General features: G+C 33.6%; 1 protein-coding gene across 6 annotated transcripts in view; it reads right to left on the bottom strand.

The window, feature by feature from the left end:
• The window catches only part of RBL2 (RB transcriptional corepressor like 2), a 50,099-nt gene that overhangs the window by 35,965 nt on the left and 577 nt on the right, over positions 1 to 13,557 (bottom strand). For 5 of the 6 annotated variants that reach the window (XM_031954509.1, XM_031954505.1, XM_031954507.1 and 2 more), the window contains exons 2-5: positions 10,417 to 10,547; positions 8,701 to 8,901; positions 5,655 to 5,719; positions 2,785 to 2,913 (exon numbers count right to left, since the gene is read on the bottom strand). In XM_031954509.1, the coding sequence (XP_031810369.1) occupies positions 2,785 to 2,913; positions 5,655 to 5,719; positions 8,701 to 8,901; positions 10,417 to 10,547 (526 nt within the window). Of the gene's footprint in view, positions 1 to 2,784; positions 2,914 to 4,100; positions 4,931 to 5,654; positions 5,720 to 8,700; positions 8,902 to 10,416; positions 10,548 to 13,557 lie in introns of those variants that run through there. The other variant, XM_031954510.1, reaches the window with a different exon arrangement.

Raw genomic sequence — 13,557 nt, 5'->3', positions numbered from 1 at the left:
AGTTGGAGAATGGCTGAATAAATTGTGGTATATGAATATTATGGAATATTATTGTTTGGTAAGAAATGACCAATAGGATGATTTCAGAAAGGCCTAGAGAGACTTACATGAACTGATGCTGAGTGAAATGAGCAGGGCCAGGAGATCATTAAATACTTCAATAACAATACTATATGATGACCAATTCTGATGGACCTGGCCATCCTCAGCAATGAGATGAACCAAACCAGTTCTAATGGAGCAATAATGAACTGAACCAGCTATGCCCAACAAAAGAACTCTGGGAGATGACTAAAAACCATTACATTTAATTCCCAATCCCTATATTTTTGCCTGCCAGCATTCTGGATTTCCTTCACAGGCTAATTGTACAATATTTCAGAGTCTGATTCTTTTTGTACAGCAAAATAATGGTTTGATCATGTACATTTATTGTGTATCTAATTTATACTTTAATATATTTAACATCTACTGGTCATCCTGCCATCTAGGGGAAGGGATGGAGGAAAGGAGGGGAAAAATTGGAACAAAAGGTTTGGCAATTGTCAATGCTATAAAATTACCCATACATATAACTTGTAAATAAAAGGCTATTAAAAAAAAAAAGAGAATGTTAAAGTTTCTCCTTTAATCCAACTTTCACAAAGTCCCTTCATACACTGACTGATTTATCTACTTTTTGTTTTCATTTTGTGTTTCCTTAGCAACATTGTGGTTAGAAAGCATTTAAGGGTACAGTTAATGATAATAAAGGATTACACTCTAGTCTTTTCTTTTTACTACTTCACTTTGGAAGAATGGTGTCTTTTTGTCTTTCTCTCGCTTCTCATGATCTCTGTGAGAGCCAGAACAGTTGGTCTGATTTCTGGCATTTTCACGGATTGTGCATTCCACAGACTGGCGCCCAACATGGGGCTTGCATTAAGGCACAATTAAGCATAATCAAGGGACAACTGAGGGATTTCCAGGAGCCCAGGACACACATACCAGTCCCAAAGAGGTGAGCCCCAGAAGACGTTTGAATGTTGGAGCATCACCACACGGGAGGGAGGGGGTAAATATAATCTAAATTTTCTTTTCCTTTCATTTATTTTCACTCATTAGTCAACACAATAGGGCAAGCAGTAGTTAAGCCACCTTGCTGAAATATTTATGAAAAGGTTTTAAAAGCTCTAATAAGAAAGAAGGGCCTCATTATCACTTCAAAGCAAATCATTGAGTTTTTGGATCTAGTTCAGTAGGTTTCTCCTTCATTCCCAGCTGAAGGAACTTTACATTTGTCACAATGGAAAATTGTGGGAGAGCAATTACCAGAACACACCAAAAGATAGGGCTGGATAAGTTTCCCATTCACTGTTTTCAGCGGTATAATATTTTAGAATTGTGCATGGCTGATCCCACTTGTTTCTGAGAAGTTAAAACACCTGTTGGCTGAAACTCAGATCCTGATAAAGTACCTCCCTTAGCCAAGACAGTTACAATTCAAACAGACTTTGATGGCTCACCATCCTTACACATTAAAGAAAAGCCTCTAGATCCTGCCCAGAGAGAACAGCCACAGTTTTCCATTTCTGTCTCAGGCCAAGAGCAGCAGCTGCAGTCAACACAGCAACCTATAACTCTACAATAACTTTTACATTCCCACACAGGGGGAGATTCACTGTCAGCCGATTCTCTTTTTGAGAATTTCCCTAAATCCCCAAATCCTAACAAGCTAGGACAGCCAGGGCGGGATTATGTTCTTTTGTCCCTGAGTATTCTTAAAGAGTTAAAAGACATTTCCAAAGATTATGGCCCACATCTGCTTATATAAGGAGTCTTTTAGAGCAAGTTCAGCATTATGTCTTGCCTCCACATGATTGCTGAACTCTGGCTTGAATCTGCCTAGGCTGCCTAGGGACTTTCTAGGTTGATCCACAGCATTTGGTGAACAATGCAGACTTCAGGCAGTAAATAACCAAACCAACAACATTAATATCACCCAGGAACAGTTAGCAGAGGCAGGTCTATATGGTCAGTTAGGAAGACAATTGCATTATAACGTGCAAGCATAGCAACATTTTCTATTTGTGCTTTAAGAGTTTGGCAAAAAATTCCACATTGGTTAACTTGGACAAGAAGCAACTCTCTTGTAGCCAATTCTAACCACCAATTTTGGGGTCCATTAACCGTGGAAGTTGAAAATTTGTCTGGAGCATTCTAGACACTTACAAATTTATCATAATTCTACATATCATTCAAGGAAACAAAAACATTATATAAGAATTCCACAGATGCCCTGTTTCCTTTGTAAACTATAATCCTCACTTGTCTTAAGGTATTATTAAAGAACTTTGTTGTATTTAATTTTAAACCTGAAGTCTGTCAAACACAAATAAAAATATTAATTCAGTATTTTATTAATTTAATCATGAAAAAGATTCTTTTACTATTTTATATTATAATCTCTTTTTGAGTCACAGATCGTAAATCTCTAGACTTAGAATATCTAAGTAGAGGAGAAAGCAAATTTGTGCATAAATCAATTCTTCTCCCCACTTTTTCTAAAAGTGCTTCAGAGTTAGAGCTCATTATCACAGACTCCAAATTTCACATTATTTGTCAACATAAAGAATTTCTCCACAAGTCTTATTCCCAATTATAAATAATTAAGGCATTTTAGTAACTACAGAATGAGGACTTTTTGAGACTTATGTGTGCTAATCATAGGAACAGTGCTTTCTACAAACACAACTTACTTATAAGGCTGTACTGCCAGTTAGTCTCCCCCCTTAATATACCTACCTTTAAAATTAGGATTTAAAAGTTCTTTGCGATTAGAACACTGAAGGGCATTTCCATATACCAGATCCAAAGCACACAGCAAAAGGTGATAAGAATTGACCAAGTCATCACTGATCATGGGAAAATTACCTACAAAATTAGTCACAAAGTCAAATTTAAATAAATCTTGAAATACTCTTCCCATTACATATCTTGTTATAAAAAGGGTGTACTAATGTACTATATAGTTTATTTATTTTACCAATTAATATTTTAGAGTGGTAAATTGATTCCTTAAAAAACCTTTACTAAAAATACTTTTTATTCAAGATATATTCAATCAAATATTTATTAATTACCTATTAGTTACTAAAGTTTTAACATTAAATTTTTCTGTAAGCTTTACATATTAAAAAATTAATCTTTAAGAGAAACTTTAGGAACTCTGTAGCAAGGTACATTTCTATAATTAAAATTATATAAATCCACAATAGTACAAACTAAGTACTATACTAAAGTATGCAAAGAATGAAAAAAAAAAATCTGCTTTTTTTTTTTTTTTGGCCATAAATACATCACATATGTAAACCACCACAATATGGGCAATATTTCATACTCTGGATGGATAAATGACTTTATATCTCAGTTAATTTGTAAGTGAAAATTATTATAAATTATTACAAACTTCTGCAAATTAATACAATATATACAGGTAAAACTTTAGGTTTTTAAACTCTAGAACTATTCAAATTGCAGCATACTAATGATAACTTTATATCTAGGAAGAAAAAAAAAACCATAACTACATAAAATGACAAGAAATTAAAAGTAAATCTATACCTATCTATCTATCTATAGATTTACTTTTAATATACCCCCAAAATAAGTGTTATTTTATAAGAAAAAAAATTAACAGATAAGTAATGATAAAGGACTATAAATGTTTAAGAAACATTAAAACTGGCTTTTATTTGGAATCTGAGTCTCTCCTATACTTAAAATAGGTAACTTTATAAATTTTACAACTAAGAACATCAATGATATGTTTTTAGGCTAAAAATTATATTTATATGTTTTCTAATCTTTTATCTTCTATCTCTCTCTCTCTCTTTTTTTTTTTTTTTTTTAAACAATATGGCTCTTGGACTAATTTTTAAAATATTTAACTTAGAGGAAACTTAAAAGACATCTTACAAATTGTTTCTAAAAGGATCAGGATGATTCCTCAAGAATTTCACATACCTATTTCTTCAAAAGGGGGTAATGGGTTTCTTGTTCCTTATTTGTCTACTTACCTCACGTTCCCTCCCAGTCCCTCTAAAAAAGACAACCATTACCTTGGTATGAATTAAAGGAAAAAAAATAACATTCCTCTTCTTTTAGTCAGAAAAGAGAACCACAGTTATTAGCTAACATTTGCAGCATTATTACAAGATTTAATCATGTAAGCAAATCTAAGCCATCTTATACCATTGAAAAGAGGTTAAAAATGAAAATCTGCTTGACTTTGAATGTAAACCAGGAAGTTGTACTCATTGGTTTTCAAGCTATAAAGCTTGATACAAAACAAGCCCAAACTTGTCACTGGGGCATAGTTGCCAAGATAAGGAAGCAGAGACTGTCACCACTCAAAGGAAACAAGTTCCAAACATAAAGAGCTTCAATGCTTCTAAAGGTCAAATCTAATTTAAACTTCTGGGCTGCCCAACTTCAAAATACAGTCTACCTTCACCTATAAATCTTGACATTACAAATAGGTCTGACCTGGGAGACCATATTAAAAAGTATCCATATAATGATAACAGGTTAAATGGAAATTAATGTAAACATCAAGAAGAGTTCTCCTACCATCCAATGAAATAATTCTAGATAGCTGTATACGACATAGGATATCCCCTCACTGCAGCAGTGCTTTACTAGAACATATAGTCACACAGAACAAACTGAAGAGTGAGCTATAAGAATGGCTTAGTTTGATAACTCCCAGCAGCACACCTGCCTCGATCTTCCTTAAAATTCAAAACTCTGCTATTAAGTAACTAACTTTGTAAATATCTGTAAACCATTAATTATTGTCTCTAAGCCTTGGTTGTTTCATCTGTAACATAAAAGGAATATACTAGATATCTGATAATACTAAGTTACATTTTAATCTAAAGTCTCTTTAGACTTTATTATTTTTAAGTTGTAACTATATCAAGGCAGCTCAGTGGCAAAGGAAGCTCAAACTGTAACAAATAAGCTATGTAGAGCTCAGTATACATCCCTTTCTAAAAGGGAAGACTTCTGACAAACAATTTTTTCTTTTTAGAATTATAAAGAGCTTAAAAATTCTGTGGAGATACATTTTATGAAAAGCAGACTTATGGCAGCTGGATTAGTGAGAGAGTAGAAAACCAATTGTCTAAAGTTTAAGTGACATTCTAGCCTGAACAAGTTGTAACAAGTCTAAATTCAATCAGAATTGATAAACACCATCCTCACTGAGTCTCCCATACCCCCCAAAAAGGAAAAAATACACAGCCGAGTCTGTCCTTACATAATAAACAAGCAATGAACAAAGTGCATTTCCAGTGAACAACTCAATACTTTAGCTTTGAAAAATAACTCATACAGAAAAAGATAGTCAATATCCTCCAAATACTAAAAAGATAGATTCAGTTAAGAATATTAAATGAAAAGAAATCTGAATATAGGAAATTCATGGAAACCATGGGAATGTCCATCAATTAGCAGTTATGAAAAGAAATTTGAAGTTTTTCAAAGTTAATCCTGATATACGGGCATTTCTACCTAAATCTAAAACATTCTGACGGTCCATTGAGTTTGTATGCTAATTAATCTGAATTATTAAGTAAAATTATAACATCAAATTCTCCTGGTTCTCTTACCTTTTGCATATACAAAGAGTACCCAACAAAACTGGAAAACTTCTGAGACTGTACATGGTTGCCGCCTTTGGGGGGAGAAAAATCAAGATAATTAGAAATGACTGAATTATCAGAATTACACAAGTATCTTAGAATTATTATTAATAATTAATTAAGAATTAAATCAGAATTACACAAGTATCACATTTCTCCCCACTAACATTGTCCCTCTCTAAACTTCCCTAATTCCATTAAGGGCAGTCACTCAGGTTTACAACATCTCTTTCCTCACCCCCTCCCATGTTCAATCAATTATAAAGTCTTGTTAATTCTATTTCCACACAGCCCTTTTTGTAGTGGCTAAAAACTGGAAACTGAATGGATGTCCATCAGTTGGAGAATGGCTGAATAAATTGTGGTATATGAATATTATGGAATATTACTGTTCTGTAAGAAATGACCAACAGGATAATTTCAGAAAGGCCTGGAGAGACTTACACGAACTGATGCTGAGTGAAATGAGCAAGACCAGGAGATCATTATATACTTCAACAACAATACTATATGATGACCAGTTCTGATGGACCAGGCCATCCTCAGCAACGAGATCAACCAAATCATTTCCAATGGAGCAGTAATGAACTGAACCAGCTATGCCCAGAAAAAGAACTCTGGGAGATGACTAAAAACCATTACATTGAATTCCCAATCCCTATATTTATGCACACCTGCATTTTTGATTTCCTTCACAAGCTAATTGTACAATATTTCAGAGTCTGATTCTTTTTGTACAGCAAAATAACGTTTTGGTCATGTATACTTATTGTGTATCTAATTTATATTTTAATATATTTAACATCTACTGGTCATCCTGCTCTAGGGGAGGGGGTGGGGGGGTAAGAGGTGAAAAATTGGAACAAGAGGTTTGGCAATTGTTAATGCTGTAAAGTTACCCATGCATATATCCTGTAAATTAAAGGCTATTAAATTAAAAAAAAAAATTCTATTTCCACATCATCTTGAATCTGTTCCCTTCTTTCCACTACCACAGCTACTACCTAAGTATAGGTCTTTCATTATTCAGTACCTGTTTTACTATAACAGCTTCCTAATTAGTCTCCCATATTCTAGTTTTTCCCTCTCCAACTTAACCGGCACACAGCTACCAAGATAAATCTTCCTAAGGCACAGATCCAACCATGTTACTCTCCGCTCAAAAAACTTTCAGGGAGCTCCCCATGATCTATAGGAAAAAAATGAAAATTCCAGAGCCTAACATTTGAAAATCTCCACAATGGTTTTGATTTTCTTAGGCTAACTTCACATTACTCCCTTTCACAAATTCTATATTCCATCAAATTGGCCCACTTTCTGTTCACATTTTGTGTGAACTTGACTCTACATTTCCTACCAGGGCTTCTCTACAACTCAAGAGGCTTTCCAAGTGGGGAGATGAGTTGTGGGGGCCAGTAGAAAGCTACCCAGAGAAGTGGTAACTGAAAGACAGCTGGGGAACCTTCTCTTTGGGAACCATTTTGAAAGCATATGTTCAATCAATTAAGGAAGCTGAGATCAAAACCTGCTTGCTGGCACTCTTAAACCAGAGTGCTTTTTCTTGCTATCTATCAGTGGATATCCATTGTCCTAAGGAAGAACTCTGATGAGGACTTGTAGGAATAGTGGAGGGGAGAAACTGCAGATCTATCAAATGTCTGTGCAGACGGGAATCTATATGGCTTGGACTGGAAGTAAGAAATATCAAATATTCTCAATTTTATCAGCCACAGCAGAAAAGTACAACCTAAAGGTAGATAGATATTGTTTTAAGAAGAACTAGCTTCTCTTTGTAGTGGCCAGAAACTGGAAATTGAGTGGATGCCCATCAATTGGAGAATGGCTGAATAAATTGTGGTATATGAATTTTATGGAATATTATTGTTCTGTAAAAAATGACCAACAGGATGATTTCAGAAAGGCCTGGAGAGACTTACATGAACTGATGCTGAGTGAAATGAGCAGGACCAGGAGGTCATTATACAGTTCAACAACAATACTATATGATGATCAATTCTGATGGACGTGGCCCTCTTCAACAATGAGATGAACCAAATCAGTTCTAATAGAGCAGTAATGAATTGAACCAGCTATACCCTGCGAAAGAACTCTGGGAAATGAGTATGAACCACTACATAGAATTCCCAATCCTTCTATTTTTGTCTGCCTGCATTTTTTATTTCCTTCATAGGTTAATTATACAATATTTCAAAGTCTGATTCTTTTTGTACAGCAAAATAACTAAATGAACATGTATACATATATTGTATTTAACATATACTTTAACATATATAACATGTATTGGTCAACCTGCCATCTGGGGGAGGGAAGGGAAAAATTGTAACAAAAAGTTTTGCAATTGTCAATGCTGAAAAATTACCCATACATATATCTTGTAAATAAAAAGTTATAATAAAAAAAAAAAAAGAATAACTGGCATGCTTCCACAATAAAAAAAAAAAATCACTGTTTATTTTGTTAAGACTCAACTTATCAGTGTCATGTTTAAGATGCTTTTAATCCTATTGAAAATCCTATACTGCCACTGCAACTGGTTTCTAAATGTGTATTCAAATGCTTTGTCTTATTCTTTCCCATATGTTCAAAGACTCAGCTTTTTGCTTTAGAGACAGTAAAATTAGATCCTATTAATGGCTAGGTAGAAATAGTAGAATTAACTTTTTTTTTTCTCTGTATAAAAAGACTTCCTAAATGCTAGTTGTGATCATAGGTAAATAACTTCCTCTCTGAGTCTAAATCTCTTCATCTGTAAACGGGAGTTAATTGTATTTATATTACTTATCTCACAGAATATTGAAATATAAATGAGAAAATACACAAAAGTACTCTATAAAACTGTGGAAGAATTTACAAACATAAAGACGATTATGACAAAAACAGATAAGCATGACACTATTGAAATTCAGGGGGGAAAAATAATTTAAACTTTTAAAGACAGAATGAAATAATCCTCAGGATGGAAAACTTTTTCTTGGTTAACAGAACGTCCTACCGGTATTTTCGTCCTCTCTGTTGACAAGGTGGCTCCTCTTGAGAATATCGAAAAATGTCCTGAAAGATGGGTTCATACTTTTTAAAAATCACAGCAGATACTGTAAAATTTCTCTCTAGTCTTTCAGTACGTTCTCTGAATCGTGAGGGTAGATTTGCCATATCTTCCCACTTCTTCATCTTGTTAAAAAATTCAATTAAACTGTTGTTTAAAAGAGAATTAAGATATTTATAAATTAATTAATATAAGTTTAAAAATGACTTCACTTATATTATTCTATTGATACAGATCACGATACAAAAGGCACTTAATAATATTCATGAATTAATTCTAAATAGGCAGTCAGTTACACATTTGTATTTGTGAATACAGAGTTCTGACAGTGCTAACTAATGTAGTCAGAATTTTTAAATCTTTACCCAGTGTACATACATAAATCTGGCTAGTTCATCTCTAATTCAACTCTCTATTATAACAATTCCTTAATAAATCTTGGAGAAAAATGACAATAATAATAAATTACCACAACAAATAACAAAAAAAAACAATAACAACCCCAAAACCCAACAATAACAAACAAATAATAAAAAACAAATAACAATAACAAAGAAATAAAGAAACAAAAAACACTTTGGCTTACTGGTTTCAAAAGGAGAAATCAAAACCCCTCATATTTAATAAAAAGAATGCTGCAATATAGAATTTAGGTGTTCTTAACTAATATATAGAAAATAAGGACAAAGAACATTGTTTGAATGTTCTACATTCAGAAGATTAGGATAGATGGCTTGCCTTGGCATTAAGACCTGGGTTCAAGTTTTGCCTCTGATATACAGTTTTGTGACCAGAGGCATATCTTACTTATTAATAAGCCAGTAGAGGAGATGGATGTAGAAGATTATAAGTTATAGAAGTGATATGCACTGATAAAGGAAGGTAATATCAGCTCACTATACTAATGAAATCATTGGTCTATACTTAAAAAGAAAGACAAACCTAAACAGTATTTTTAAAATCACCATCTATCTATAATTAACCAATTATAATTACTTCAGTGATATAAAAAAAGCAATTAATATTCATTCACACATATATATATATATGTATGCATATATATTATGAATGCACACATACAAATATATATAACCACAAACAATGTACAGGGTTATGTGAAGATTATCAAATATATTTCATTTCTAGGCTAGGGTTTCTCTTACAGTTTCTCAAACTGCTACAAAGAACAACAAAGTATCTTTTAATGTGATCATGACTAACAGGATTTGAAAAAAAAAATTGGCAATAATCTACAACAGTCTATCTCTCACAATAATGATGCATACAAATAATGCATGTTCCTTTCCAATAAAACAAACTGAAAAATTGCAGACTAAATTCTCTCTCTTTAATATTCTGTATTTTTGATAAAGAAATATTAATCTAAAAAAGAGATTCTTAACTTTTTTGTGTGTCATAGGCCACTCTGAAGGTCCAGTAGAGTCTATGGACCCCTTCTCATAAATTGTTTTAAAAGTAATTGAAGGAAAGCTAAATTTCAATAAGAGCTCAGTGAAAACAAAGATGTAATTTTTTTAAAAATCTAAGTTCACAGACCTCATGAAATCTATTCATGTATCCTAGATTAAGAACTGACCTATCATTTTTATTAACAGGCTTTTATATAAATCAAACTCTATTCCTTAGAACTTTATAGATTACCTTTGCTCTGAACACCGCAAGATTCTGGTTAAGGAGACATAGTTCCCTTCTACTGTCCCTTTGCTTACAGTGGGAACAGATTTTCTGCAAGCCACATATAAGGCACATGCTAACCAATGTAGATCATTTCCCTGTAAAATAAAATATAATTAAATTGCAATTAACAAGTCAAATATAAAAAAATTTCTAGTTGAAATTTAAATTGTAATCTTATTTAATTTATAATCATTTTGCTCAGAATCACAAAATGTATATGAAATCAAATTAAGTTTGAATTAAGTAGGATGCCTAATCTAATTCCCTAATTTTATAGATGAGAAAACTGAGGTTGAGAGAGAGCAAAAGATCTATACAAAGTCACACATGTGACAGACCAGGATTTGTACCCAAGTTCTCTTAAGTATAAATGCAGATATGCCATGCTATTTCCCAAAGACACTGTTGGTTCCACTGATATTCCATTCAATATTCATGTTTAAGGGAAGAAAGAGAAAGTTTAATTTCCAAAGCAACATGTGCCTTATTTAGTTATCCTGTACTCTTCTCATGATGAAAAGTCTAAGTGGATGAAATTCAAAGAAATCACTTTCCTAAGGAGATCTTCAGAGTTATTTTCAAAAACTATGAGAATGACCTTCTCCCTGATAAGGGTTAACCTAAAAGATGCTGAAGCAAATTGCTTAGATAGCATTTAGATTTCTTTCTCATTAAAACAGAAGGAAAAGGACATTATAATCCTATCTTCATACTTTACACTGAACACTAATCTAAAATGCCAGTGTCACATTCTTGTAATGTCACATTTCTGTAAAATCTTTTTCCTGCTATTCCTGATGCACAGAATCTCCAAATAAAATTAATGATATACCAATTGATTTCCCCCATTTCAAAAAGCTAGGATAGATTAGTTGTGTGACTTTGACCAAATCAAGATCTTTATGCCTTAGTTCCCTTACCTGTGAAATGAAAAGACTGGAAAATATGATTGCATAAATTCCCTTCCAATTCTATGACCCTTTGACTATCACTATCATCTTAAGAACTCAAAGAGACAGAAAATAAGCATGCTTATTAGAATAACAGATTCATTAATCAATGGATTAGAATGGGGATTCCTAGCTTTTTTTGTGTCATGAACATAAGCTTATGGACTCCTCAGAATCTGGAGTCTGTACAGACTTTGTATGGAATTAAATATACAGAATTACTAAGAAAACCAATTATACTGAAATAAAGTTCTCAAAATATTAAAAACATGTCCATGGATTCCTAAATTTTAAGCCCCTCATTTAGGGAAAATAGGAATACATCTCAATTCAAGGAAGAAACGGCTATTGTCCTCACTACTATAAGTTATATAATTTGTGAAGACTGACAGACTAAAGTGTAAAATTTGTTCTAAACAAGATGAGCTTTATTTTCCAATCTGAAATGTGGCATTTATTATGTCACATTTATTATCAAACAGAACACATCTGCCTGCATAATACTAGGCAAATGTGATCTGTCAAACTGAAAATGCAATTAGAATATAGAAAGCAACATAGAGAAGACCAAAGTTAAGTAATGAGACAAGTGTTCCTCAACATCACCAAAGTAAAAATCTTTTTGTCACTAAAAGATATATATATGAAGATTCAAATCAACATTCCATTAAAAGCCTCAATTCTCAATATAGAACTTATTTGGTGTTTTCCTGAATATTAGTTATTGGAATATAACAGTCAAACATCTGATAAAGCATAAAGATTTCTACATACTTTTCAATGGTCTGTGAAAGGATATCAGCAGAGTTTACAGTTAACTGGATAAATAAGGAAATATTCTCTAGTCTGTAGGTCACTGTGTTAATACTTGGAGAGGGAAAGAAATACTGTGTCAATTGACAGAGTCTATAAAAGAACTATGTAGTTCTTTTGAGATTTGAAATACCTCCAGGGCTCATTCTTATCTAAAAGCATGATTGACATTTTTTCAATAGTTTGAACTAATCTTAAGTAGTCAATACATTAAATATATGGGTCAAAATGCATGTATTTGTATTTCAATTTAATTTAAAAGCATTACCCTAGGTATGAGGGAAGGCACAAAGTTTAGTGAAGACAGTTCCTGCCCTTACCGGACTTTACAATTTACACCTCTCAGCTTTGAAATTTTATAGCACTGTAATTCAAGCAAGTCACTTGGCCTAAATGTTTCCTCATCTAAAGAATAGGCATAATAATTATATTTTACCTATTTCACTGATACATCATAAAATTTCTTGAAGTCTTACACTTTATTATTATTTTTTAAAATAAATAATGAAGAAATAAAATATGCTAAATGGTTGGATGACCATTTGTTTATATTTTAGAATGTAGCGTTGTTCAGGTATTAGATTAAAAGGACTTTGGGGTGAAAGGAAACGAAACTTAGATTGGGGCTTTTCTCAATGATGTCAAGTCTATGCCAGTTCTAAATTTTAGCTCTTCTAACTCCAAATTCAGCAGTCTTTCAATTATACCATTCTGCGCTGATCTTAGCAAAGTAAGGAATGAAGTCTTTTTACTACCTTTTATTAATAAGAAAACATCCCTTAAGTCAGCGGGCTAAAAGTACCCGATACCTTCCATAAAGCTAATACAGGGTCAGAATTTAGTAACATTAATGATCCCTCATGTCATAAACAACTTTATTCAAGGACGATCTCCTGGATTTAGGAACTCATCATTCTGCAAGATGAAATCAACTCTGAGAGCACAGCTCCGCGATTTCCCCCGGCAGCACCCCGGCTTCCCACCCCGGCAGCAGCATTTCCTTTGGCACCGCTCCCGCTCCCTTTTTCTTCATACGTGTGACCTTCCTCGGCAGACTTTCAGGGCTTGCCTTCTATCTTTCTTTGTCTCCCCAGCGCTTAAAACGGGGCCTGCACTAAACTAAAGGTTTGCTGACTAGTCACATTAAGGCCCCTCCGTTTTACGTGAGTAAGCTATTCAGGAAGAGGAGGGGACGGTCGCACAGCCTCGGCACAAACCCACCCACGCTTTAAATCCACCGCCCCGAAGAGACACTTTTCCCGCGCCCTCGCAAACAGGGACGGCCTACGGCGCCCTGCGGCGTGTGCGTCTGCGTGCGTGCGTGCGTGCGGCGTCCGCAGGG

The sequence above is a fragment of the Sarcophilus harrisii genome, chromosome 2 (assembly GCF_902635505.1).
Source record: "Sarcophilus harrisii chromosome 2, mSarHar1.11, whole genome shotgun sequence".
NCBI classification, from domain to species: Eukaryota; Metazoa; Chordata; class Mammalia; order Dasyuromorphia; family Dasyuridae; genus Sarcophilus; species Sarcophilus harrisii.
This window is presented reverse-complemented; position numbering and strand designations above follow the sequence as displayed.